Genomic DNA, 26,548 nt, shown 5'->3' with positions numbered 1-26,548 from the left:
TGTCTGTTGAAATATCCTTAGTTTATATTCAGCTAGCTTGTACAAAAAAATTTTTTTTCTAAAATGTAAGTTCCCTTGTGACTCTATTTCTCATCAATCTTTTTTTGTTTTATTTTTTTATTTTCTGTGAAAATAAAGAACAATAATATAAGATTATGTATGCATTTCTGCGAGTAGCATTTGGAAGATGAGTTTTGAAAATCCTAAGAGTTAGGTCGCTGCATTATTCGTCTTAACAATATGAATCTTGGTTTGGAGAAATGTGTCAAATCAATTCAGATAAACTGTGTTAGTGAGTATGGCTTCACTCTGGGATGTTATGTAAACATGTTGTGCATGTTCAGTTAATCTATTCATTATGCACAAACTAAAAGAAATTACTAAATCAATAACATTAATATAATATGTTAGCAAGATGGTTAATTAGCAATCATTGTGCAAAAACAAGTGTTTGTTTCAAGTTTGTTTCGTGTATATCTTATTTTGAAAACAGAAGTACAATGCATCCTATCAGTAAACTTTTGCTCTATGAAGAGTACTTTAAAAATGTTTTTTTAAATTGCAAAATCAGATCATGACACAACTTCAGTTGCCTCTGGAGCCACAAAAGGCTTTATACAACTTTGTTTCAGATATACTGTATTACTGCCCATGACATGACCTGTATACCGTAAACCCAACAGGACCCATTGCCATTTCCAGACACTGTACTGTAACAAACTCCAAGAGATTTAACCCGATTGACTCCTGATGTGTAGTCCCCCTTTTTCTGTGAAAATATTGTAGCTTTATGGATAACGCACCCAATTAAGGTATAAGAATCCCCACTTAAAGTTGGAAAAAGCAGACTTACTTGTTTGAAGTCGATGTGAGTGTGGCTGCGAAGCGTTGCTTTGATATGTTCTGTCCACTCTCTCTCCCCCTGAGGGTTCTCCTGCGTCCCCAGGGCGTAGATGTCATGAGGGAGCATGGCGGTCGAGTCATCAGGGGTGTGACCCAAACCGCAGCAGGTCACCCATGACTGCAGGTTGCGAGGAGGAGGGGAACCACCTGTGTACACAAAACAACACAATAAATAATAATAATAATAAAATCAATAATAATAATAATAATAATAATAATAATAATAATAATAATAATAATAATAATAATAACTATAACTAATCACTTCATTTTACAGGTCTGCATATTTCATGGTAATTAGGTGATAATTAGCAAGAAACCTACCTGTATTTGAAATTTCTTTGGAATTACTGCCAATTTATCCCAATATTTACCTCAAAATTTATCGAAAATTACTTTGTTTGGCTGTCTTGCCTTGGGACTTAACTCTGGACTTTTATTATTATTATTATTTTATATAAATTATAAACATTATTTAATAATTATATTCCGCTATTTCCCAATAAGCAGTCATAAGTAGCTGGTAATTTATTTAATACATTTCTAGGAAAAAAAATACAAAGTTAATTGATATGCTTTATTTCCATGTCTGCTGGTAAATAGATAATAATTAGCAAATGACTTCTTTGAAATTTCTTAAAAATCTCCCTGAATCATTATATTTGCTACTAGGTTACATTTGTGTAGACAATAAGTCACACAATGGTGAGATTTATGCCTGATCAGAAGTGTCTTCTATTAGTTTTGGTTTTCCACTTCCAATGAACAGCAGTGCACAGCCGCTTCTCAAGCCTAAGGGCCCTATTTTAACGATTATGTGCTATTTTAGCATTTAATTATTAAATAATGTTTATAATAAAGTAATTTCGATACATTTTGAGGTAAATTTTGGGGTAATTTGGCAGTAATTCCAAAGAAATTTCAAATAGGTTACTTGCTAATTATCACCTAATTACCATGAAATCTGCGGACCTGTAAAATGAAGTGTTACCAAAAACATTTCTGTTGGCTGACAGTTAAAGAGACTGTCATCACATGTATGGTTACCCATGTTCCAGGTGCCAACAAACACAGAGATCACGTCAGGTTCCCTCAGCTGAGAGTGCCTGCTTCTCATCAGCTGGAGGAGCTGGCAGAAGGCATCACGTTTCTGAAAGAGATGAGAGCCACTCAGTGAATTATGGGAAAGAAAACAGTGGATTCCAGATATTAATAAAGCCAGTTATCTTTCCTTACCCGTGCACTCTCAAACGTCATCTCCCGTGGTGTGTTGTGGTGGCTGTCAACCACCATGCGTACCTTGGCCGGACTGCTCTGGAACTTGACAATCTGAAGGACTGATACACGAGAAACATGCCAGCAGACAATTATACAATATATCTGCAAGCAAGAGAAATATTATAAGAGTAAGTATTGTCTTACTTCTGTCATGTGAGACCCTCTCTATACCAAATGAACCAGCCTTCCTGTCAAAGAGCAGCACTCCTGTGTCCACATCCACAGAAACAGTCTGTCTGCCGTACCTCACCATCTTCACCTGGATACACCAAGAAAAACAACCGTTAATACATTCACATAGTCAGAGATCAGTAGTGGGTGTTGTCTTATTGCATGTCATATTTGATTAAATAAAGATAAAATGTAATTTTCAACCCCGTTTTACCTGAAAGGAATGGACGGGCAGCTGTCTGGCGTGGTTCTTGACAGGTGTTACATGAGTGAGTGTTGGTTCAGGAGGAGGCGGGTTAGGCTGCACTGCCAGATTATGATTAGTCACGGCATCTTGTAATGCTTTTAATACCTTTATGAGAAAAGAATTTGCAGTGTTACAATCTAAACCGGTGTTGACCATCACAAACAAGATTGGTCCGTTTTTCATCTTTCATTGTGAAAACTCCAGCGTTAATATTACAGGCGTTAATGCTCAAATCAGATTTTTTGCCCAGATCCGATCTTTCTGTCTAGACTGTTCACGTTCATGTTTGATGTGACCTGATATCAGTGTGAACGGATCTCTGCCCTGAAACACCTCACATGCCGTCCGACGGCCCATTGTTCCGAAAATACACACTGGATAGTGACTGTGATTTAATTAATTCAGAGTTCTGCTTTGTGAAACATGACTATATTATGAGACAAACTGAGTGAATTGTCTGTTTGATAAGTTAATTTACATTTTAAATGACTGGTGGCGAGACAAATGAAGTCTTCAACTGTTTCCTACTGTCGGAAAACCTCCGTTGATTGTGAAATTGACGGTAAACATCTACTCCTTCTAAAGATTATTTATTATTTCTTACAATTCATGAACATATAGTAACTAATTTGGCAAACATGATACAACAAAATTCGGTTTTAATTTTAGCTGCATGTAAAGTGAATAAACGTGATGTTTCCCAGATAAAGCTTGTCTGCATTAACGATGCAGTTTATACATTTTTTTGATGTGCTGATTTATTAAATTGGCGTTCTACTAAGTGAAACATGACGCCAAATTCAGCAGAAGAACTCAATATAGAAAAAGTATTTTTTTGTCAGGTAACAAACTTTATCAGTGTCTGATTGACGCACTGCAGTTCTGTGGAGAGAGAGAGGTACTTCTTCTTCTGTAGGTTCAACGGAACGCACCTACACTGTATGGTGAGTGATAATAATGTGGAAAGTATAATGTGGAAAAACACATGAATTCCGAAATGACTGTTCTCACATCGGTCGCATGGCCAGTGATCGGAAATGTATCAGATTTAGGACCACATATGAAAGTGGACCAGATCTGATTGGAAAAAAAAATATCTGATTTTGGTTACATTTGCTTGTAATGTAAATACCGCCTATAAGTTACAAGACTGTGAGCAATAGTATTGTTTGAAATCACTCTATTGTCACTCATGAATCTTGCTATTATCAAGAAAAGCCATTTCATAAACATACCTTTTTCTCCAGCGAAGACAGGAGGCTGACTAAAGCAGAAATCTTACACAACAGGGTGTCTATCTCCATCTCTGGGCCCTTGTTCCAAAAATAAAAGACAAAAGGCACAATGAGTTGACGTATGTAGATGTATAAGAGAATGCACCTTTATCACCTATAGAACTGGGTTGCCATATTAGAAATTTCAGTTAGTAACTGTCCTTTGGAAAACATGCTGCATGGTTTGTATTGTACCTGTGCTTTGGTGTGTGTTAAAGAGCAGCTAGGATGGTCGAAGACCTTGGCCAGGGTTTCCAGACTTGAGAGAGTCAGGTCGATCTCACTGTAGATCAGATTAATACAGAACTTTTGTTTAATGACTACACATCTATTTACATACATTTTAGTGTAGAGTATCTTCTGTATACACAGTATATATTGTACTGCATCATGACAGTCCGTACATTTGCAAATTGCTCCTAGTTTTCAGGTTCGGCTCATCATTAACAATTAAAGCATGCTAACCTGTTCAAGCCTTGGCACGCAGTACCCAGAGTGCGCTTGAGGTGGCAGAGCGTTGTTGCCCCTTTGTGCACGTTCTCAATGTCAAGAGGCAGCTCACTGAAGAGGTAGTCATTGAGTAGACCGATCACCTCACCCGCAGTACTGTAAACAGGATAAAACAGGCAGAATTCAGTTTTATATGCTGGCAAAAACCCCACAGCCCCTTATTATATCAACACTGTTTATTAATAGGCCTCAAAAAAAGAAGTTAAAAGAATGTTCCACAGTGTTTAACAGGTTGCCTTCTCTATGCTTTATTCCTACAGGTGCATATTTAAATGAGAAAATGTTGTGAACATAACAGATGGCCTATTATGCTTTTATGCTTTTCCCCTTTCCGTTAGTGTGTTATATAGTTTTTGTGCATGTAAAAGGTCTGCAAAGTTACAAAGCCCAAAGTCCACGCCAAAGGGAATTACTCTCCCCCACAGAAAAACTGCTCCTGAACCGCCTGAAACGCCTTGCTTGAAGTCCCGCCTTTTCTTCCGTAACATGATGATGTCACCAAGTAAGACATTTCCATAATACCTGCCTAGCGGCTAGTTTGGCACGGCCTCAAACAAAGCTAGTTAGAGCAGAGCTGGAGCGGAGTCCAAAGAGTTTGGTTCGGTTGACCAATCACAACAGAGTGGGTTAGGTAGTGTACCTGGATGTGTTGAGCTCCTGCAACTTGTCCAGGAACAGGGCATGAGGGGCTGGTTTTGCTGGTGGTCCTGGGAAAGGCACTGTGTTGACAGGGGCTGGAGCTGGAGGCGGTTTCTCGTCATCTGGGCAAAACATAAAGTCAAACATTAAGAATTAGTAATGAATACTGCAGCCCTAAAAAGGAGCACCAAATTTCATAGGTATGTATTCTTTTATTATGTATGCATGAAAGCATATAGTGTATTTGTACATGTATTTAACTCTTTGGTGATTTGTTGTGATAACAGCTAGCGAGCCCACCTGAGCTCTCGTCCCCAGTGTCCGTATCACGGGGAACAGCGAAGAGCAGAGGAGTGACCAGGCCCTTGTGAGGATGCTGGTACCCCAACACCAGGTCCTCCAGGGTACGAAAACAGTTCACCTGCACCCCCTGTGTTGTCTGTGACACAAACACACGTCAGAAGTCAGTGAGTATATGCACTGTATGAATCACATGAACATGTCTGCGTGCTAACAGTTTGTCATTGCTTTAAACAGAAACTGGAAAGACCACAGAAACTGTAAACAAATGGACTGTAGATGGTAAGAGACATAATCTGCACAAGCACGCAACACACTGATGTTGCATTCAGAAACATTGATAATAATAATAATAAATGTTATTTATAAGTGCCTTTCTTGTCACCCAAGGACACTTTACAAATACACAGCTAATGCATAATAAAAGATGACAAAAATGAAAATGTACAAAAATAAATGAATAAATAAAATAAAAATAACAAACAACAACAAAAGTAATGAAATACATATACAGACACATTAATACATTCATAATAAGCGCATTATGAAGCACCATAATCACTTAAGCTCTTTCTTTGCTTTTGATAAACTAGCTTTGTGTAATATAAGGTGGAATATATACCTGACATGATGGTCCACAGTGTCAAGGCCTCAATAAAAGCTATTTTTATTTCCTTTTTAGTTCTCAAACTTTTTTATAAAACAAATATGATAAAACTTCTTCACGTACGATCTTTTTAAATATACATTTGGAAGACCTATTATGCTATAATTGAATGTCTAAATCTTGTAGCACACAAAGTGAAACAGTTCTAACTTGTATACTTTATGTGGTTATTTGTGGAAACTGAAGTATTTATTTGCATGACAGAAAAAGGCACATGTAAATGATTTTTGATAAACAGCGTCCCAGGGGGGGTTAGAAAGCTCAGCCCTACACCAAACAGGAGAGGTGATATCACTGACAGTTACTTCCTAGCTACTTCCTGGCAACAGTCATGTTTCACTGTGGTTCATCATTCATATTCAGTCTAAAACGTCCCCCCAAAATAACATGGCAAGGAAGTCTTTACATGCATACATTCACATGTTTAAGTCACGAGCACAAGAGAGCCTACTCTTAAACTTTCCAACAAAAACCTGCACAGCTACACTTCAGTGGCACTCAAAGCAGTCAAGGCAAAATTAAATTGTGCACAGGTGCTGTGTTCATACACACACAATGCTACCGGTCGCATGCACAAAATCAACAGGGTCCACATTAGACCACAATACCGCGCAAGCTCCTTTCCTGCGCCCTCATTTTAGAAGTTTTTGTTTTCATTTTGCGGTGAAAGAAACCGTTTTTTTGGCTCGAGTCGAGCAACCCGTCTGTTTTGCCAGGAACTCTTCAAATAGTATTTCTTTGTACCACAAGGATCTCTTGAAAAGCAATTAAAAAGAAATGACAAGGAATAAAAGACAGTGGGAGACAAAATGGGCCCCAAAATATCTCCATGGCCATCTTGGAAAAACAAAAAGGCAAGCATGAGACTTGTGAGTTAGTGGAGCAAATCCAGTGAGGGAAAATACGTACTGGAGGTTTATACTGATGACAGTGGAAACACAACTGAAATAGCAACAGAGTTTAAGGTCTTCATTTGAAAGCAGAGGGCTTTTTCCAAGTTAGACGCTTAAAAAGGACTCGTTATTGGACTTTAATATGCAGACATAGTTAAATAAAAAGAAAGCCACAGATGATTTGTGGTTTAGACCCTGAAACTGTTTATTTCTCTCACTCTCTCGCTTTCTCTTTCCCACTGTATGTGCGTGTGTGTGTTTTTATCATCGAATAATTAGGTCATTTGCTGACTGAATGGCCCCCTGCTCAGAGTATCAAAAACAGACACATACCATTACTGGCTTAAACTCCGCCACATCCAACAGACTCATTATGTCTAATATACAAACACCCCCGTATAACAAATAAGCACACCCATTGGTCAATGACCTAGTGTGTGGGTTGAGTAGGAATCTCTGAGACATAAAAACAATTTCTCCTCTGTGCTGTTGAGCTTACGCTGCAAGCATGCGGCCACATGGCAGAGATGCCATTCAAACAGTCATGACAGAGCCTGCACAGAGAAGAAACACAAACATGTTCCTGTTCTCCCTACAACAACGGGCAATAGGAAGCCATTGTTTGATCCCTCTAACTCCATCTGACCAGCTGTGTCTCTCTCTCTGTGTACAGTTTGTGCCAAGACATCTATTGTGTTTCTCTCTCAGCCAATTAGACTGTCATCAGGCCATTAAACAGGCGTTATCGGGCGCTATAAGAACCATAAATGTGGGTCAATATGGGCCTACTCCACCCACTAGTAGGTTTATATCATCTATTCACATGGTAGATCACCGAAAGAAGGTATAAAAGAACATGACAGCGACCTGTAGTGACCGTAGTAATTATGACAGGAGTGGAAGTCAGGCACTGTAGTATATAGACAGCATGAGGCGCCGATATCGGGGGCGATGGATGGAAGATAAAACACAGGGTTTTCACCCAGCCTTCCGGGGATTGCATCCCGTGTGAGACCAACAGCATGTACTGTAGTTGTGTTTGTGTTCACAAATGTTAAGTTTTTCTTTCACTTTTGAAATGTAGTTATTTTTAGCCAAAACACAATGTTTTTCCCTAAACTTACCTAGTGTTTTTGTTGCCTTAACCTAAAGAAGTTGTCATTTTGTTGCCTAAACCTACAGAAGTTGTCGTTTTGTTGCCTAAACCTAAAGAAGTTGTATTTTTGTTACCTAAACCTAAAGAAGTTGTCGTTTTGTTTCCTAAAACTAAAGAAGTTGTCGTTTTGTTGCCTAAACCTAAAGAAGTTGTAGTTTTGTTGCCTAAACCTAAAGAAGTAGCCGTTTTTTTGCCTAAACCTAATGAAGTGTTTAGTTGCCTAAACCTAAAAAAGGTGTAGTTTTGTTGCCTAAACTTAAATAAGTTGTTTTTTTGTTACCTAAACCTAACAAAGTGTTTTTGTTGCCTAAACCTAAAGAAGCCATTTTGTTTGTGTTCAAAACATGAGGTTTCATTCAGTTTTACAACATGTTAGAACGTGTTGCTTTTAAGTTTCGCTTTCACTTTTACAATTTCACTTTTACAACGTAGTAGGCGTAGCAGGCCCCTACTGACCCACATCTATGGTGCTTATGGCGACTGATAAAGGCTATTTAATGGCCTGATAACAGTCGTATCAGGTGCAGGTCTTCCTTGTCAGATGGAGGATTTGGTGTCGTGTGGCGATGAAGACTCACCTGAACTGCTAGAAGGCCGTCTGCGTCGGGAAGAATACGATAGGTGTGAACATGACGTTGGAACCTTTGGAAACCAAAAATAACTCTGTTATTAAATGCCAAATTACTACAACACGCTTCTGAGCAAACATTCAAAGGGAAAATACAGTTAAATGTATTGTTTAAATCAGGACCAGATGTCTAACTGTAGTTAAAGACACTGTAACTTTCTTAACAAGGCGCCAGTTGTTTTACAGATCACTAATGACGTGGCTTGTTTTAGTTATACAATGTGTGAGAGACACTTAGATCATCATCTCCATCGGTCACGTCACAGGAATTTGTTTCAGGCAAAGATGATGCCAGTTTTTAATCAGTTAGCTACTGTATGTTACCTGAACAAAGGGGAACCATGATAGCACAATCAAATGCGTGGAGATATTTAAGAAACTAAAAGGGGGAATGACATATTGAGAAAAGAACGAAGGGAAAGAGGGAGCACTGTGAGCGGCCCCGGCTCAGCTTTCAGGAATGTATCTGGCTCAGGCTGATGAGCAGTCAGCGTAGTGCGGTCGCTGGAGCTCCCGCCCTCTTTCAGGGGCCCCAGGGAAGAAATAGGGGTAAGAGGGGAAACAGGGAGTCCTGGGCCAGGGTTTGACTGTCTGAGATGTTCGGACAGGACAGAGGGTGTATGTGTGAGGTCTGCCCTGCCTGTACACAGCACTTTAAGCCGTTCTTAGCTGGCAGATGATGGTGAAAGTGATGGATATGACAGGGGGAGTGAAGCTGCTGAATCAATTCACAGATGGGGACATTCTGCAGAAATGTTATGAATAGTTTCCAATCCTACACGCCAAAATCTAAAAGTTTCAAGAGATTAGGTAATTAGTTATGGTTTTACATAAAGAAGAACTGTTTCTTCCCACCAGGGTTATTATGTAAGGGATAATGTACAGCGAGCATGTCATTGTTGTGAAATAAACCCTGTCGCGTCAGGATCTCGCATCGTCCTGAAGGGGTTTAGTTTCCAACAATGACCCGCTTGCTGTACATTATCCCGCTTATTACACGGCTACTTACTTAAGAAATCAACAATTTTCCATAAAAAATGGTCCTCCAGAATCCAAGATCAGAACTGCGTCCATAGCAACGGCCTGTTTTATATAGCAACGGCCTGCTATAAGGAAATAAAAGACCGTAGAACGCCATGATTGACCAAACAGAATCGAGTATTCAACAAAGCCGTGTAATAAAGTAAACTAAAACTGAAACTAAAATTAAAATAAGCAGTTAAAACTGAAACTGAAACTAAATTAAAAATGTATCCTTGAAGTTTTAACTAATAAAATAAAATAAATATGAACGTAATTTCATTTCACTTTTAGGTTTTTTAGCTATAATATATCACTGCCGAAAAAAGGAGACAGCATGAATTCCGTCAACTCTTGAACGGATTTGTCTTTCCAGGAGGTGGCGCTATGCTGCAATTGCTTCACATTGGACACTAAAGTAGCATGAAGATTAAACATTAAACATTATGACAATTCATATACAGTTCTCCACTATGTGTTTTGTATGTATGTAGCTACATACTTCTAAGACATTATACCTGGCCCGAACAATACAAACTAAACTAGACTCATTGTCACAGGCATCGGCGTTAGTTACCGACACTTAAGGCACCCTTTAGCGCCGGTATGAGACACAACAGGCTTTCCATTAACTATAACGTAAACCTGTCCATGTCAATATTAACGCTCGGGGAAAGTGCGTCAGGAGTGTGGTGATGTAGCTTTAAGAGCGAAAAGGCTTTCATCTAGGAGACCATTTCCCATGTGTCACGTTACAATCAGCTGATCGTTCATGTCAGTTTCATTTCCACTGTACAAACGTAGTAGTCTTAAGCCCAACCATGTTGTTTTTCCTAAACCTACCAATAGTGGTTTTATTGCCTAATCCTAAGCAGGTGTTTTTGTTTACTTCACAACATTAAGCACGCGTTTACTACAACCGAAAAGTGACGCAGAGGGCTCGTTAAACATGTGTTTACTGCGACCAAAGAGAGTGACGCCGAGGGGTCTGACAAAGCGTCATTATGAGTTGGGATGAGAACACGTTGAAACTACAAATCTAAAAACTGAACTGTTATAACCTTTCTTCTCACATAGGGCACCGTTTACTACTTCAAGACATCCTGAGTGAATCATTCATTAAGTATTTCCAAGGAGGTGGAGCACATAAAAATAGAGTATATAAAGTAACATTCAGTGACAGTGCAGAGAGTCCCATTCCCTTCCCTTTCCCTTTCTTTTAAGTTAGGATCTACACAGTTATACACTTACAAGTACATTTGGAGTACAGGCTCACAGGTGTCCGTACAGAACGCAATTATGTTTGATTGTGATCGGTAAGCTGGCTGTCCTCTAAGAAGGTGAACGTGTGTGTATACTCACAGCAAGCACAATGCATAGGCTCCTGGCACAGACTCACTGTCTCTCACTAGGTAGCTGCCATCCCTCCCTGCCCGTGCCAGCAAGTCCTCTGCGTGCACACGGCTGATGTCACGATGATACCATGCCGCCGTAGCCATGGCAATCAATGTTGCGAGATATGTTCATAAAAATAATCCACATGAGGTGAACACAAACTTAACGCCAGACTTTGCTCAGATCATGGCATCGCGCCGGCAGACTGTCATTCAAGTTGTCAGCGCCAGAGTGTGTTGAGTGGTCTATTATAGTGTTTAGATCTTTCCCATGATCCTTTTCTTCGTGATCAAAGTGTCAAGCAGACAACCCATCACTTTGTCTGTACCAGCTAGCACTTCCTGGGTCCCCGTTGGCTCCTTCAGGGTCACACATCCTGTTGCGATGGAGGAATAAAGACATCCAGCTGATTGTGAGGTTAGTCCACTTTAACAACAGCTCGCTCCTCAACTAATAATATCCGTGTGTAGAGAGACCCTGTTTCAGTCTTCAAGTTGCTGCACCCAGGTGGGTGTGTTGCTCCAACAAACACAGACCATCGCAGCAGCGGCGGCGAGGGAGCGAGGGTAGGTAGAGGAAAAATAGCGAGAGGTGCTGCACAGTCTTGAATGAAGCAGCCACCCCTGAGGCAATGACGGTGCCTCTAGCTTAACCACAAACACAAGCCCTCCTCTTGTCCCAAAACAAAAACCCCACATGCAAACAACAGGAAAAGAAGAACAAAGAATGGCAAAAACAAACAAATCAAGCCACACGTACGTACGGCGCCCACACACTCACACACGCACACACAGCAGAGGCAGAAACAGATGGAACTCAGTCAGCACTAAAACCAGACAGGCATGCAACAGAAACCAGACTAATTCAAATGATTTCCCAGCTCTGTTGCCATATAAGGGAATAGGAACACCCTCCAAAAAGTCCAGCTGATGACTGCAGTTGTCTTTGCTTCTTCCAGGCCCAGATTCCATTTAGAGTGTGTCTGAGTTGGACGTGGGCTACTCCGGGGGTCTCGCTTTCATACTGTATGTTTGTGTGCTGGCGTGTGTGTCTTGTCCGCTCTGGCGTGGTCTCCAGCGGTTCTTGAGAGTGCTGTCAGAGCAGAGGGAGGGAGCAGAGAGGCAGAGGACAACCCCGCTAGAGCGCAGGGCAGACAGAGGAAGTGACTCGACATTCCAGATGGCGGACATAGCCAGGAGAATTCTTGCGAGGGGCTCAACTCCACCACCAGTGTGTGAAACAGCAGACTGCTTCCTTTCTCTCTCTCTCTTCTCTCGTCTCTCTGCTCCTTCCTCCCTCAGCCCCTGCCCTCATATTCAAAACAGAAAACACAGCTTACCACACACACACACACAGGTGAGCTCAGTTTCTTCCTTGTTTTTTATCATTTTTATCTTCAGACGTTTCATCCTCTGGCAGGCATATTTACTTTCTTTCACCAACTGTTTTTTCTTTTCCTCACCCTCCCTAAACTTCCCTTCCTCTTTTTGCTCACTCCTTCACTCTCAGCAAAAAAGCAGCCTCCATATGGTTATGATCATCGTTCACTTTCTTATTTTTGCCCTCCTAGAACATCGCCCATTATCCAGCCCTCCTACTTCCCTCCTTCTCCATTAGCTGGAGCGTATAACTCTGTGGGAAGCTGTTTGGTCCCATACTTGCTGTTCATGCTTCTCACTACTCAGCAGAAATGTGCCGACCACCAACCGCAGGCCCCATAAAACAAATAGACACAAGTCCATCCCAATCTGATGACATCGATTTAACCCTCCATCTGTAGTCACTTCTTCTTGATATTGCTACGAGCTCTCTACAGCACATAATTGAAAGATATATAGTGTCATATGCCATTGTGACAATGCTATTGTGGAGATGCTAACATGCTCACAATGACACTAAAAACATGCTGATGTTTAGCAGTTAAAGGTCCTAAATGCAAAGATTGGGAACATTTCTACTGCCTCCACATGGCTCTCAACATGGCGACGGCTGAGCCGGCGGCTCGCAGCCAGTGGGCTGCCTCTGGGCCTGAAAAGTGAATCCGATACTGAAGTGCCTTAAACTTGCATTCTTTCTAACAGCCAGCAGGGGGCGACTCCTCTGGTTGCAAAAAGAACCAAGATGGCGACGGACAAAAACCAAGATGGCGATGGACAAAATGCCAAATTCAATGCTTCAAAACGGCAGTCCACAAACAACTGGGTGACGTCACGGTGACTACCACTTCTTATATACAGTCTATGCTGTAACCGCCGTCTGAAAGCAATGCAGAGGAGCGGCCATGAGCTAGCCAGTGGGGCAGACTCACATGTATGAACATGCACTTAAAAGACAGGCATGGCCAGCCCGGCTATGTCAACAAAGCGAGGAGAAGCTCTGATTACAACACACACAGAGGGAGAATGACTTCATTCTCTGCTCAGGTAGATAATACTCCGGTATATCTTTACATAGCAAATAGTTGTTTGTTGCTATATTAATGCTTTAGATATCGTATAGAGCACCTTTAATGTTTAGCAAGGATGTTTACTATGTTGGCCATCTTAGTTTAGTGTGTAATTTTGCCAACATTGGCTAAAACAAAAAGCAATAAACACAAAATACAACTGAGGCTGAATGAGAAATGCCATTAGTTTTGGTACTGGATCATAAACCAAAAAGATGAAAATTGAAGGGATCACTAAAATGATTACAAAACTACAAATGTCAACCTTGTGGTGGCGCTAGAGGAAAAGTTGAGAGATCACCAAAGTCAGTGAGACACATCATCTGGGAACTATGAATGTTGGTACAAATTGTGTGCCAATCCATCCGTCAGATGTTGAGATATTTCACTGAATAGGTGGAAACATTGCTGGTGGAACTTCCTTGGATCACCAAGGTCATTAGGGTTCATCCTCTGGGTACAATGAATTTCTGTACCAAATTGTATGCTAATGTTCAATGATTTGGTTTGAGCAATTGAAAAATATATTGTCTAAGCTCTTCATCACAACAACAACAACAACAAAAATAGCACAAGCTTTAGCAAAGATATATCTCTGATGGGGGGCTGATAACATTTACCTAAACCACAAAACATCTTTAGCACCAAAATCCCATTCTTTAGAAAAAGACGCTTCCCCTCTCTTCTCCATCCGGTTCTACCAAGTGCTCTGCTTATGCCAGCAGTGGATTGGACAGGAAACTGAGACAGACACTGAGACAGCAAGATGTACTCCATTTCTAAGAACCACCTGCTCACTTTCATCTTCCACTCCGGCTGCGAGATCGGATTTTGATTTTAATTAGCATTGTTTTATTTAACTTGAGTCAGACACCCGCATAGATGACAGAGATGCTTGAAGAACTTGCTGATATTGAACAGTACCTCCATGGAAATACTTAACAGTACTCTATATTATATAATCAAGGCCAGGAAAAAAAACAGGCCTTGATTATGTAACATGTGAGCAGAACATCTTAGGGAGTATTAGGAGAATAATTAGTTAAGTAAGGAAGTCTCTATTAAACATATTCAGTGTCAGTAAAACACCTCCATTAGAGGATAAACAAAACAAAAAACATCCTAAAACATAAAGTATTAATTCAAATCTCTGGAATATTACAAACTAAATATTAACATTTTAACAAAAGCCCTAAAGCTAATTATGTGTAGAATTATGTTTTTAAAAGAACAACATAATCCCCCAGTAAGCCACGTCATGAACACGAAATGGGTGTTGAATAAGTGCTCTGGTCGTGCTCATAACAGCTACGTATCTTTCCAACTGATGGCAATAACAACAACCTGTTAAAGTTATAACATCAGTTGAGTTACTGAGAAGCAGTTGCTAAAAATACAGATGGCTAAAAGTCATATTGCAGAACATAATTGACAGAAAGCCAGCAGGTAAGCTTCCTGTATCATTGACTTCACACTCAGTGTGTGTTTCAAGTACATTAATCATTCAAATCTGCGATGTTGACACATCAACACTAACAGCACTTGCAGTTCACTATCAGTCATATCTGATCGGCTCAGGATCTAATAGAGCTTGTCCCTGTTAGAGACAAACACAGCCTCACTGCCTCGATTTAGCATCACGCTGAAGTCTGTGTTGTTAAGAAGTGGTAATACCACGGTGCCGTAATGCACTATGACAAGTCAGCAGTCCCTTTGAGTCACAATGTTGACTGTCTATTTAAAGAGCTTTCCAAAAATGGCACCAGATTAAGTGTTAAGGGGCTTATGTGACTGTATGTAACCTCACACAGACAAAACTGTAAAGGAGGAAACCCCAGAGAGACAGTTAATAAGATTACTCTAGATTTTTTTAGTGTCTTTACTGTGGATAGTATTAAGTGGAGAACAAAAATGCAGACCTGTGTACAGTAGCTACATCATATGACAAACAGTGCATCACAATGATGATCTGAAATGTTGGTGATCAGGGTGAACAAAACTTCTAAAACTGGGTAATACATTTATATCCTAACAGATCTCTTACTCTGTTCATTCATTTCACAGAGTTCATCAATGACTAAGAATTACACAAACCTTAAACCTGTCTCTACCCCAAGAGTCCTGAGAATAAAGTGTCAGTATTACATGTCAGTATTTCTTTAGCATTCAGCCAGTTAACAAGACAAATCAAAGGAGGTGTAAAGCTTTCAGGCACTGCTGTTTCCCTTTGACTATCTCAACCGGGATGTGGTTTTGTTTGCCCGCACTGAAGCGGAAAGAGGCCGTATCAGAATGACTGTAAATGCCAATAATACAATACACAGAATAGAAGATACTAGAAGCATTCAGGTTATTTATTATAGATAAAATAGTTAGAACAAGGTTTCATTTTTGGTAACTTGGTAGCTTTTCAAGCCACTGATTTTGAACAGAACCTGCATGGAAAGACCTCATGTTTACTTACTCTATTATATGGTTATGACCTGGCAGATCAGCTGAGAGCCCAAATGGGTGTTGATTAAGTTTTGCTACTAAAAGACATAACTCTATGGATAAATCTTTGAAAAAAATGGATATTCAAAGCTATATCAAATCCACAAACAGAAGAAATTCAAATCTCAGGATTATATCAACACGTTCTCATCCCAACTCATCACACATCGCCGCTTTGTTGCGCCCCTTGGCGTCACTTCATTTTCGGCATCAAAACCACTATAATTAACCTTGGCGTCACTTTAGATTTAGGCAACAAAACCACTATAGTTAGGTTTAGGAAAGAACTACATGGATGGGCTTAAAACTGACATTGAATGTTGTGAACACAGGACACGAACAGTGGTCTCCTGGATGAAAGCCTTGTGTTTGTTGGACCCATCCATCCCCCCTCCCACCCACCTGGTGTGTCTTGTCGCTCTTTAAGCTACATCACCATACTCCCGGCGCACTTTCTCAAAGCATTTACTGTTGGCGTGGATGGGTTTACATTTTACAGTGAATGGAACGCCCGGTACGTTTCATACCAGCGCTAAAAGGTGCCTTGTGCAGCGGTATCAAACGCCGACGGCCATGACAAAGCTTCATTATTTGACGCCCTGGGAAGAGAACGGGCTGATTATATTTGTGTTTTTTAAAGACTTTTTAAGACTGCTTTGTTTCTTTTAAACTTTATTTTCCAAATTGGAGAAATAGAAGTGTATAGGGCTTTAAAGGAAAAGCCAAAGCACAGTCAGTTTTCAGTATGTATGATAATTTTCTGCCCAAACTGTGGCTGTGATTTTGGAGTTACATAAAAGCCTCATGGTTCCCATAAAAGGAGCCACTGCTCCCACACATCACCACTCTTCCAAAAGCAACTGTTTGCTTGAATTTCTTACAATGACATCTGGTATATTACAGCAGAATAAAGCATGCTGTCCACAGGTCCTTAGCTGTTCTGGATTTTATTGCACTGACATATTAGAGTCATACATATAGGAATGAACGTTATATGTAGAGCACTGATGTAGAATGATTCGGAGAGCAGCTTTAATGTATTTGCCTGTGGGTAACTTACAACAGTGCTGTCCTATCTGGGCAGCTTTAAAGAGATCTCAAACCTTACTCCAGTATGACATTTGAATGGAGTCCAACATAAACATCCAATCTAATTCATTATCCCTGACTGCCAAGTTGGCAGAAACCCTCATCCAGCTCTCTCATTAATCACTCAATTACAACTGTCTGAAAAGGTGAGAAGATCCTCCAGCAATCCATCGGATTTACCTCTATTGCTCTCTGTGTGCCACTGGATCAAAGGTCACTGCCAATGAATGTGGGTTTTTTGAAAGACCTGAACGCCAGGCTAAACCTGCGCCTCTTCCCCAAATGACAATCATAAACTGTGGAATTGATTGATGATTCTTTACTAGTTGTAAAGCCTTGTCGCTTGCACAGCAGTAAGTCGGCAGGTCACTTAGATTTCTGTAAACCTGCCATGAGCACAGATTGCAGAAGGCTTGGTAGAGGAGCCATCTGTCGTCCCAGCTACCATAACAACCAAAATCCAACTAATACCACTCTAGTCTCGTCTAAGCTATAAGAAAGGAAGTCCTTGAACATTCACGCACAGTCCATTCACAAGAGAACCCTTTAACCTTAGCGAGGCTCAAATAGCATCTCACAGCTCGGAGCAAAGAAGTTAAGTGTGAGCCACTAAAAACAATATCTTAACCAAGTTTTCATCATGGACTTTGAGAAACCTTTCCCCTCCAGGTCATGCCAGCGGACAGTTTGCCATTTGCTCCGCCGATATAAATTCTGTAAGAAAAATGCATTTTTTGAACATCTACTTACAGTAATATAGAAAACATATGCAGATAGTAGGCTGATTTAATTCATGATTATATCCATGTTCCATCACTAGCTATAGGAAAATATGGAGGACCATATGTGCAAAATGTTTAGTACACAATATTGTTTATTTATCATCTCCTGCAGCACATGTACTGTAAAAAAATAAACCCAAAGACCAAGTGACCAACTTATTTTTACTCCAGGACATGGCCTGTAGTCTGTATCCGTCCCATCCCCAAAACTGCCCACGCCTCTGGGCTTATTCCCTTTAAGTCACATACACAACATTATTTTTACACACACCGTGCACCAAAACAGTAGCGTTCTAATTAATCAGATTTCCTCGAAAATAGCCTTCTTTAAACAGGCTGGGTAAGCTGAGGGGAGGGCTCCAAGGTTGGGAGGTCATGGTATAAAAGCAACCAGGAGTCAGTGATTGGCTCTCACACACACGCAACACGGCGTCCGACAACAGTAACTGATTACAGGAGACAGTAGAGAAGACTCGTGGACAGAACTGAGGGAGCGGTAAGTGAGCTGACCAACGGCACATTAGAAATATAGTGAGATGACAATGATATTACAGTTACTGCACAGAGACCACTCAAACTATCTGACAGGAAGAACATGCTTAAGATTATTAAGGAATATTATTTCTTGATTATTTTGTTTCATTCTACAAGGAAGCTAATCATAATGATGATTGTCATGTCACAAAAGTTGATGATTGATGAACTTCATCAGTGGTCCTTATGATTGAAACGCTTTTGGATTAGTATGTAAACCATGTAGAACGTTTTTAAAAAAGAGTAATGACACATTTTTTAATAAAGTTTTTGAAAAAAGCCTCTAAAAAATCCTACAATAAACTAAAAATGACATTAAATCCCGAAATAACAAGTGCATCTAATAGTCATAGAATTATCAGCATTATGTGTTTTAGTACCTCTGACTTTTCATCTTTTCTATTTGCAGACTGAATCTATAACTTTGCTATCAACATGTCAAAGTGAGTATAACATTTTTTCCTGAGATAGTAACTGATTCAAATTCACACCTTTGCAATTTAAATTTTTTAGGGCATAACAATGCCATAAAAACATATTTGATAAAGCTGAATCCTATCAAACACCACTGTAACAGAGATGATTCATGCTGTCTCAAAATGAACAGGAAATACCAAATGTTAATCCTTGCATTCTTCTTGCAACTTTGAAATAGATTTTTGAAACTTGACTCATTCAGTGGAAAGAAAGGACCCATGCGGGGATCAAAGTGGATAATACCTTCACAAGAACGAAGCCCCGTGTGGCTCATATGTAACAGTATAACATCTTGACAGAGGCACCTACAAGAGTCACTGTGACTCCTCCAGCACTTGAGTCTTCCAGGGTAAATCCTGATTATGTCGGATTGTGTGGATTTGATCTTTGAAGAGAGGTTTACCAGACAAAGGAAAAGTTTTAAAGGGATTACAAACACCCCCGAGGATTACCAGTTTGTTTATGGCTAAAAGGGGCTGCGCTTGCAAGGTTATGCAATACCAGGAATCTTTAGAACAACTTCATTTTTGGATATTGATAATTTCACACGTTCACCAAGAAATATTTCAATATAATGAAGTCAAGATAACGGGTCTACTCTCTGCAGGTACACAGGATTATTTCGAGAGATTTTCAGGATTATGCCACTTCCATGAGTCAAATAGTCGAGTCAGCACCATGTATGGAATTTATAAACAAAAATCTGATTAAGTACTAAGCAAAACGAGACATTTGTAGCTTTATATATGTTACTAAGTAATGCAAATCACAATTATGTCTTATGTACAGATTAGACAATTGTGCCAGCAGGTGCCTTTCCATCCTGAGCACTAATCCTTCAGGAGTGGGGGGTGGTCTATCCTATAATTGGAAATGACAACTATGGGAGGTGGTGGATGCACAAGACTATTGCCTATAAGACCAATTCAGAAGTGGTAAAAAATATAGTAATAATAGTTATTGTAAGGAAAAATAAAACGGCCCAATTCCTGAACGTCTTGCGTTTTTAATAAATACATTCAAGTGTTAAGTATGAAATAATAGTCTCTCTTACTTCTCTCTTTTCAGGGTATTTAAGAAGACCAGCGGCAACGGACATGTAAGTGGCCTCTATAATATAGTCATTACAGGGCACCTCTTGGTCATAGGGAGGAGTGCATTTTGTATGTAGCTATTCCAGCTCCCAGAAATAACTTCCAAACTCTTGTAACCTTGGCGGAGGAGTGACTGTTTCCCTCTCTGCTTTTCTCGGTTTCTCTCAGATTGCCCTGTACTTGGGGAAGAGAGACTTTGTGGACCATGTGGATTCAGTGGAAGTAGTTGGTGCGTGGCACAATTGTCTCTGTGCAAATTTGAGGATGTATGAACACACACAGTATATGTGTAATCTAATGCTAATGCTTTTCCTCTCATTTGCAGACGGTATTATTAAAGTGGACCCTTCAGGTCTTGACGGCAAAAAAGGTATTTCTATCTAATTCAATACAAGTTATAGAACCTAAATTTATGCAACACAAAGACTACACTAAATATTCCCCTCTCCGTTGCAGTGTTTGTCTACCTTGCTTGCGCCTTCCGCTATGGAAGCGACGACTTGGATGTTATTGGGCTGTCCTTCAGGAGAGACATCTGGATACAGCGCGTTCAGGTGTATCCACCGACAGGTGAAAACACAACCAGAACACCAATGCAGGAATCCCTCATGAAGAAAGTTGGAGAGCAAGGATGTCCCTTTACCTTCCAGGTGAGGAATTATAACTCACTCTTTATATAACATATTAACCTGTCCTTCAGTCAAATATTAGATTGATCCACCACAGATCATTACTTCGCTTTTAGTTTCCAGTCATCTTAAAATGTTGCCTTGTTTCTAATCGTTTCAGATGCCAACAAATCTCCCATGCTCAGTCTCCTTACAGCCTGCGCCAAATGATTCTGGCAAGGTACTACTACCATCCATTTTCATTATCTCTTTTCATTCGCTCTTATACTTTAAATGTCTGACAAACAAATGATTTATTTGTTCTGCTGTAGGCTTGTGGTGTGGACTTTGAGGTAAAAGGATACATTGCCAATGCAGCCAACAATGTTGATGAAGTCATTGAAAAGAAGTATGTATGCCCACAGTCAAACCACACTGTCAGCCCAATCTTGTATTGCATTAAAGCACATATAAAAGGGATAACTGACTGACTATTGTGTGTCTTTTTTTGTGGTTTTATAGGGACACGTGTCGTCTGATGATTCGCAAAATACAATTTGCACCAGCTAACAACAAGCCCGGACCCAAGGCTGATATTGCCAAGCAGTTTATGATGAGTGACAAACCTTGTCACTTGGAGGCCTCCCTTGAAAAAGAGGTACACTGATGTCTACATACTGTATTTTTGGCACACATAACTATTGCTATAATTATTCCAAATAAATGATTCTTTTATTTAGATTTACTACCATGGAGATCCAATCACCGTCAAGGTGAAGGTCAACAACGAAACCAACAAGGTTGTGAAGAAAATCCAAGTCTCAGGTGAGCAGCGAGGAAAGATTGAAGTCAATAAATTGTGTTTGTGTGTAGCTCATAAGAGAAGGAAGAGAGTAAAATAATACAAGTAATGGTTAAAATATCTGTATGTTTAGATATATGTATTCAAGAGTCATACATTTTAACTTATCATTCTAACTATTAGCTATTATTTCTTTTAGTTGAGCAGCTAACAAACGTGGTGCTCTACTCATCTGACACTTACACCAAGGCAGTCTGCTCTGAGGAGTTTGGGTAAGATTTTCCCTGTATCAAAAGAGGCTCATTAGAAGGATTTCAGATTCAATTTAATTAACTTGTGAATTTCTGCCAAATTAAAGATCTGGAAATACTAAATATATTCTCACATTTTCTCCCATACCATTAAATGTAAGCAATAGAGCTACTACTGAGAAAAATTAAGTGACTTGTTTCTGTATTTCACTGTTCTTAACAGGGAGACAATTAACTCCAACGCCACATTGGAGAAGTCCTTCCAAATAACCCCCCTGCTGGCCAACAACAAAGAGAAGCGGGGTCTTTCAGTGGACGGACGGCTAAAAGACGAGGACACCAACCTAGCATCCACCACCCTGTAAGTCCCTCGTCAAAGGGCTTACAGTGAGCCCAGGACAGGTTTTCATCCTCTTATTGAGTGGTGGTGGTGGTGGTGGTGGTGGTGATACAACAGTCCAATGTGTCATCCACTTATCGTGTCTTAGATCAAATCCTCAAGCTCTGAAAGGTAAACTATTCCTGTCTCCTCACAGGAGTCAAGGAGACAAGGAGATGCAGGGAATCATCATCGCCTATAAAGTCAAGGTCAACCTGATGGTCGGCGGAGGAGGGTAAGGCTCAACTGAATAGAAAATATTCACGCTTCGTACTTCAAATTGTGCAGACTAAAGGTTTATTTTATTGTGTTCTCTCTCACCAAAAGCCTGCTGGGTGGCCTAACAGGAAGGTAAATATTGATTCTCCTTCATCTGTGGCCACATGTTATTAGTGTAAATAATTTATAAATGACTATTTTGTATATTTCTTTCATTTTCAGCGATGTCACTGTGGAGCTTCCTCTGACTCTGATGTCCCCAAAACCTGCCGGTCAGTGCAGTCTTTTTGCATACAATTGCATACAAATGCTCCCTGAAATATTCCACTTCCAACAAATAAAGACAGTATTGATTAATTAACATGTTTTATGTCATGTCCTCCCTTTCTATTCCTTTACTGCATGTCATTGCTGTATCCTGAGCAGAAGTGTGAGTATAAATTAGTCTCTATGAAAAGATATTAGCCTGTGGTTGTGATGCTTGTGACATGCTGCTTATATTTTTCTCCTGCTTGTATGTTTTATGAACCACAGCCAATTGGATTAAACGCCTCAGTAGTTCAGGTGAGGTCACCTCCGATTCAGTGCAATTTCACAGTGTTCACTTTTTCAAGGGCTACAACGCATGTCTTCTCTATGAAATAAAATACCACTACTATGTTAAGTTCATGACCTATATCAACAATACAATCAAAGGATTGTTCCATTTGTAGGACAAGCATTTGCAAAGTAAAGGTTATTAGGTCTTTAGAAAGAAGCATAGATGTGATGGCCCTTGAATGAGTGCACTGTTTCACCCTAGAAGCCTGTTGCATTTGTGTGAAATGACCCATTGTTGCTCCACCTCCTAGATGATGTTTGTTACATCATCCAGTAACTACTAATCGGGATGTTGTACAATAGCTATTACTGCATATCTTGTAATGTAATGTTGGACTCACAGAATCAGTTGTTTGTTCGTTTCGTGCCAACAGGACAGACATCTCACTTCAGGACACGGAGGGTTGAGACGACCCGCGAAGGAAAATCACCTCTCTGACAGAGAATACAGAACACAAAGGAACTCAGCACCAATGAAGAAAAGTACAAAGTGTCATTGAATCACTACAATGTTTTTATTTCACCTGTACATATACAGTTTTATTAGGCAGCATTACCACGAAAGGAGTCACTGAAAAAGAGTCTATACTCTGTGTGACATTTCTCTGAATACCATTATAGAATTAAATAGAAATAAACATGTATTGTACATTTTTGTTTGTCAAAAGAAATGTCCTATAGTATAGAGTGTAGACTTTTCTTTCTATGTGTTATGATTACCAAACCTTTATCTATCCTTAACCTTTATTGCTGTGTCATTAGAGCCATGATATATTATGACCAAATGTACAGCTGTGGGATGAATATCCCCAAAATACTCCTATTGTGTCACTCTTTATCAACAGGAGCAGTTAATAAACACATTGGTTCCCCAATTATTTGATTATGCTTGTTTATTTTGCTCAGTATTTTTATGTAAAGCCTTGTGTTTTGTTTTTAAAACTGAGAGCTTCATTATATCAACAAAGTGCTTCATTACAAAAATGACAAATTGGAAAAAAAAAAGTAGCTCTGATATGAAGAGTTCATTCTAAGTTAACAAAAACACAACGATTCTTAGTTTCAGGTGATTTATACGCAAATGAAAACATAGTTATGAATATTATATTCCTGCTAATAGGTCACCCAAAATCCTACACACTGGCCCTTTAATAATTTTACTAATAAAAGTGAAAGAACCATTTTAAAACAGTGTTTTCTTATCAAAGCTTTTGGGACTAAAATTAATAGCCACTGACACACAAACATTTCTCTGAAAAGTGGCTGAGTATTTAGCACTTCTCTGAATCACACAGCTAAAGATAGTAGCTACAAAATTAGCTATCTTTTTTCTACACATTGATGCGGTTTCATGGCCCACTTCTTCCAAAACTGTGACACACATAGAAAACCAACCACTGGTTTAGAGAGACTTCCTCTTTTTGCCCAAACAAGAACCAAACACACTTTCTTACCTAGCTTAATATATCAGCAGCTGCGTTACCTAGAGGAGGCCCCCAACTCCCATCACCATCCGAGGATAGGAGGTGGAGGTGGTGGACACCTACAAGTTCCTGAGAGAACACGTAAACAATAAACTGGACCGACAACACCGAGGCCCTCTACAGGAAGGGACAGAGCAAACTGTTCTTCCTGAGGAGGCTCAGGTCCTTCAACATGTGCAATAGGCTGCTGCAGATGTTTTACCAGTATGTAGTAGCCAGTGTCCTCTTTTTTGCTGTGGCTTGTTGGTGGGGGTAACACCAACACAAGGGATGCTAACAAACTGAACAGGCTGGTGAGGAGGGCTGGCTCTGTGGTTGGATCTGAACTGGATGATCTGGAGGTGGTGGCAGAGGGCAGGATGAGGAGGAAGCTGGATGCTATCCTGGAGAACCCCTCCCATCCCCTCCATGATGAGCTAGTCAAGACTCATCCCCCCTCGGCACAACACAAAGCGTCCACTTTCCATCATGGTCCACAACCAAGACTGACCCCCACATGAAAACTGCACTATCTGGACTATCTGCACTACCTGCAACCACCTCTCTTAACCACTGGTGCACTTTAAACTTACTTTACACTACATCCCATATACCATTTTATAGACTGCACATATTACATCTATTTATTGTACACTACATTTTTTATTTACGGACGGTACATGCTATGTCCATTCACTATATTCATTCACTATGTTCAATCACTATGTTCATTCACTATGTATATTCACTATGTCCATTCACTATGTATTTTCATTATGTCCATTCACTATGTCCATTCATTATGTATATTTTGTATTTCTATTTATTGTTTTATAATCTTTTTGTACACCTGTACCTCTGTATCTGCGCTTTGCTGCTTTTGACACCTGAATTTCCCCTCGGGGATTAATAAAGGAACAGTTTTTTTCCCTGGGCCATGCGGACACTGAACAAACAATAAATCTGTGCAATATTAATACACTGAATGTGAAATACATTTGTCTGTGCAATATATCCTTGATGCAATATACAGTACACCTCAAGTGTAACTACCTTTGTTTACATTTTATTTATTACATCTACCCTACCTATTTTACAAGTACAATTACCTCTGTTTACATTACATCTATTTTTATATTCTATACCTCTAGTGTAACACTTCTGTTTATATTTATTTATTACATCTATTTCTATATTTTACACCTCTAGTGCAACACTTCTGTTTATATTTATTTATTACATCTATTTTACATTTTATACCTCTAGTGTAACGCTTCTGTTTATATTTATTTATTACATCTATTTTACATTTTATACCTCTAGTGTAACACTTCTGTTTATATTTATTTATTACATCTATTTTACATTTTATACCTCTAGTGTAACGCTTCTGTTTATATTTATTTATTACATCTATTTTACATTTTATACCTCTAGTGTAACACTTCTGTTAATATTTATTTATTACATCTATTTTACATTTTATACCACTAGTGTAACACTTCTGTTAATATTTATTTATTACATCTATTTTATATTTTACACCTCTAGTGCAACACTTCTGTTTATATTTATTTATTACATCTATTTTACATTTTATACCTCTAGTGCAACACTTCTGTTTCTATTTATTTATTACATCTATTTTACATTTTATACCTCTAGTGTAACACTTCTGTTAATATTTATTTATTACATCTATTTTATATTTTACACCTCTAGTGCAACACTTCTGTTTATATTTATTTATTACATCTATTTTACATTTTATACCTCTAGTGCAACACTTCTGTTTCTATTTATTTATTACATCTATTTTATATTTTACACCTCTAGTGCAACACTTCTGTTTCTATTTATTTATTACATCTATTTTACATTTTATACCTCTAGTGCAACACTTCTGTTTATATTTATTTATTACATCTATTTTATATTTTACACCTCTAGTGCAACACTTCTGTTTCTATTTATTTATTACATCTATTTTACATTTTATACCTCTAGTGTTAATTCTGTTTATATTTATTTATTACATCTATTTTATATTTTACACCTCTAGTGTAACACTTCTGTTTATATTTATTTATTACATCTATTTTACCTGTTTTATTTGCTTTATAACTGTGTGTGTTTTACCTGTTATATGTTTTATCTGCCTCGTTTAGTCTTGTCAAGTATTTGTTTTAAAGCACATGACCAGAAGAAGTGGCAAACTGTGAATCTCGTT

General features: G+C 39.2%; 2 protein-coding genes across 4 annotated transcripts in view; one reads left to right on the top strand and one right to left on the bottom strand.

Moving 5' to 3' along the window:
• The window catches only part of inppl1b (inositol polyphosphate phosphatase-like 1b), a 39,349-nt gene that overhangs the window by 12,441 nt on the left and 360 nt on the right, over positions 1–26,548 (bottom strand). The window contains exons 1-12 of one of the 2 annotated variants that reach the window (XM_037779889.1): positions 11,049–12,511; positions 8,617–8,680; positions 5,323–5,461; positions 5,024–5,144; positions 4,339–4,479; positions 4,069–4,156; positions 3,835–3,912; positions 2,567–2,704; positions 2,326–2,440; positions 2,140–2,240; positions 1,951–2,053; positions 854–1,050 (exon numbers count right to left, since the gene is read on the bottom strand). In XM_037779889.1, coding sequence (XP_037635817.1) covers positions 854–1,050; positions 1,951–2,053; positions 2,140–2,240; positions 2,326–2,440; positions 2,567–2,704; positions 3,835–3,912; positions 4,069–4,156; positions 4,339–4,479; positions 5,024–5,144; positions 5,323–5,461; positions 8,617–8,680; positions 11,049–11,185 — 1,422 coding nt within the window. In that variant the 5' untranslated portion in view covers positions 11,186–12,511. Of the gene's footprint in view, positions 1–853; positions 1,051–1,950; positions 2,054–2,139; positions 2,241–2,325; positions 2,441–2,566; positions 2,705–3,834; positions 3,913–4,068; positions 4,157–4,338; positions 4,480–5,023; positions 5,145–5,322; positions 5,462–8,616; positions 8,681–11,048; positions 12,512–26,548 lie in introns of those variants that run through there. The other variant, XM_037779890.1, reaches the window with a different exon arrangement.
• On the top strand, positions 18,163–24,067 carry arr3b (arrestin 3b, retinal (X-arrestin)). 2 transcript variants are annotated; one of them, XM_037779892.1, is made up of 18 exons: positions 18,163–18,387; positions 18,835–18,868; positions 19,971–20,001; positions 20,165–20,225; positions 20,322–20,366; positions 20,453–20,646; positions 20,786–20,845; positions 20,937–21,013; positions 21,127–21,262; positions 21,345–21,429; positions 21,606–21,678; positions 21,881–22,018; positions 22,194–22,271; positions 22,364–22,387; positions 22,478–22,527; positions 22,682–22,685; positions 22,790–22,819; positions 23,230–24,067. In XM_037779892.1, the coding sequence occupies exons 2-17, from the start codon at positions 18,861–18,863 to the stop codon at positions 22,800–22,802; spliced, it is 1,077 nt and encodes a 358-aa protein (XP_037635820.1). In that variant the 5' UTR covers positions 18,163–18,387; positions 18,835–18,860; the 3' UTR covers positions 22,803–22,819; positions 23,230–24,067. The 2 variants fall into 2 exon arrangements, with proteins under 2 accessions (XP_037635820.1, XP_037635819.1); XM_037779891.1 differs by lacking the exon at positions 22,790–22,819 and having other exon boundaries at positions 23,230–24,066.

This window comes from Sebastes umbrosus, chromosome 9 (genome assembly GCF_015220745.1).
Source record: "Sebastes umbrosus isolate fSebUmb1 chromosome 9, fSebUmb1.pri, whole genome shotgun sequence".
Lineage (NCBI taxonomy): Eukaryota > Metazoa > Chordata > Actinopteri > Perciformes > Sebastidae > Sebastes > Sebastes umbrosus.
Note: the sequence above shows the minus strand (reverse complement) of the source record. Positions and strands in the feature narration are given on the sequence as shown.

What these genes read in the sequence shown, in the direction of transcription:
- arr3b (XM_037779891.1), top strand. An exon ending in CGCCAAATGATTCTGGCAAG is followed by an intron (nt 20,846 to 20,936) that starts GTACTACTACCA and finishes GTTCTGCTGTAG; the next exon opens with GCTTGTGGTGTGGACTTTGA. An exon ending in GAAGAAAATCCAAGTCTCAG is followed by an intron (nt 21,430 to 21,605) that starts GTGAGCAGCGAG and finishes TATTTCTTTTAG; the next exon opens with TTGAGCAGCTAACAAACGTG.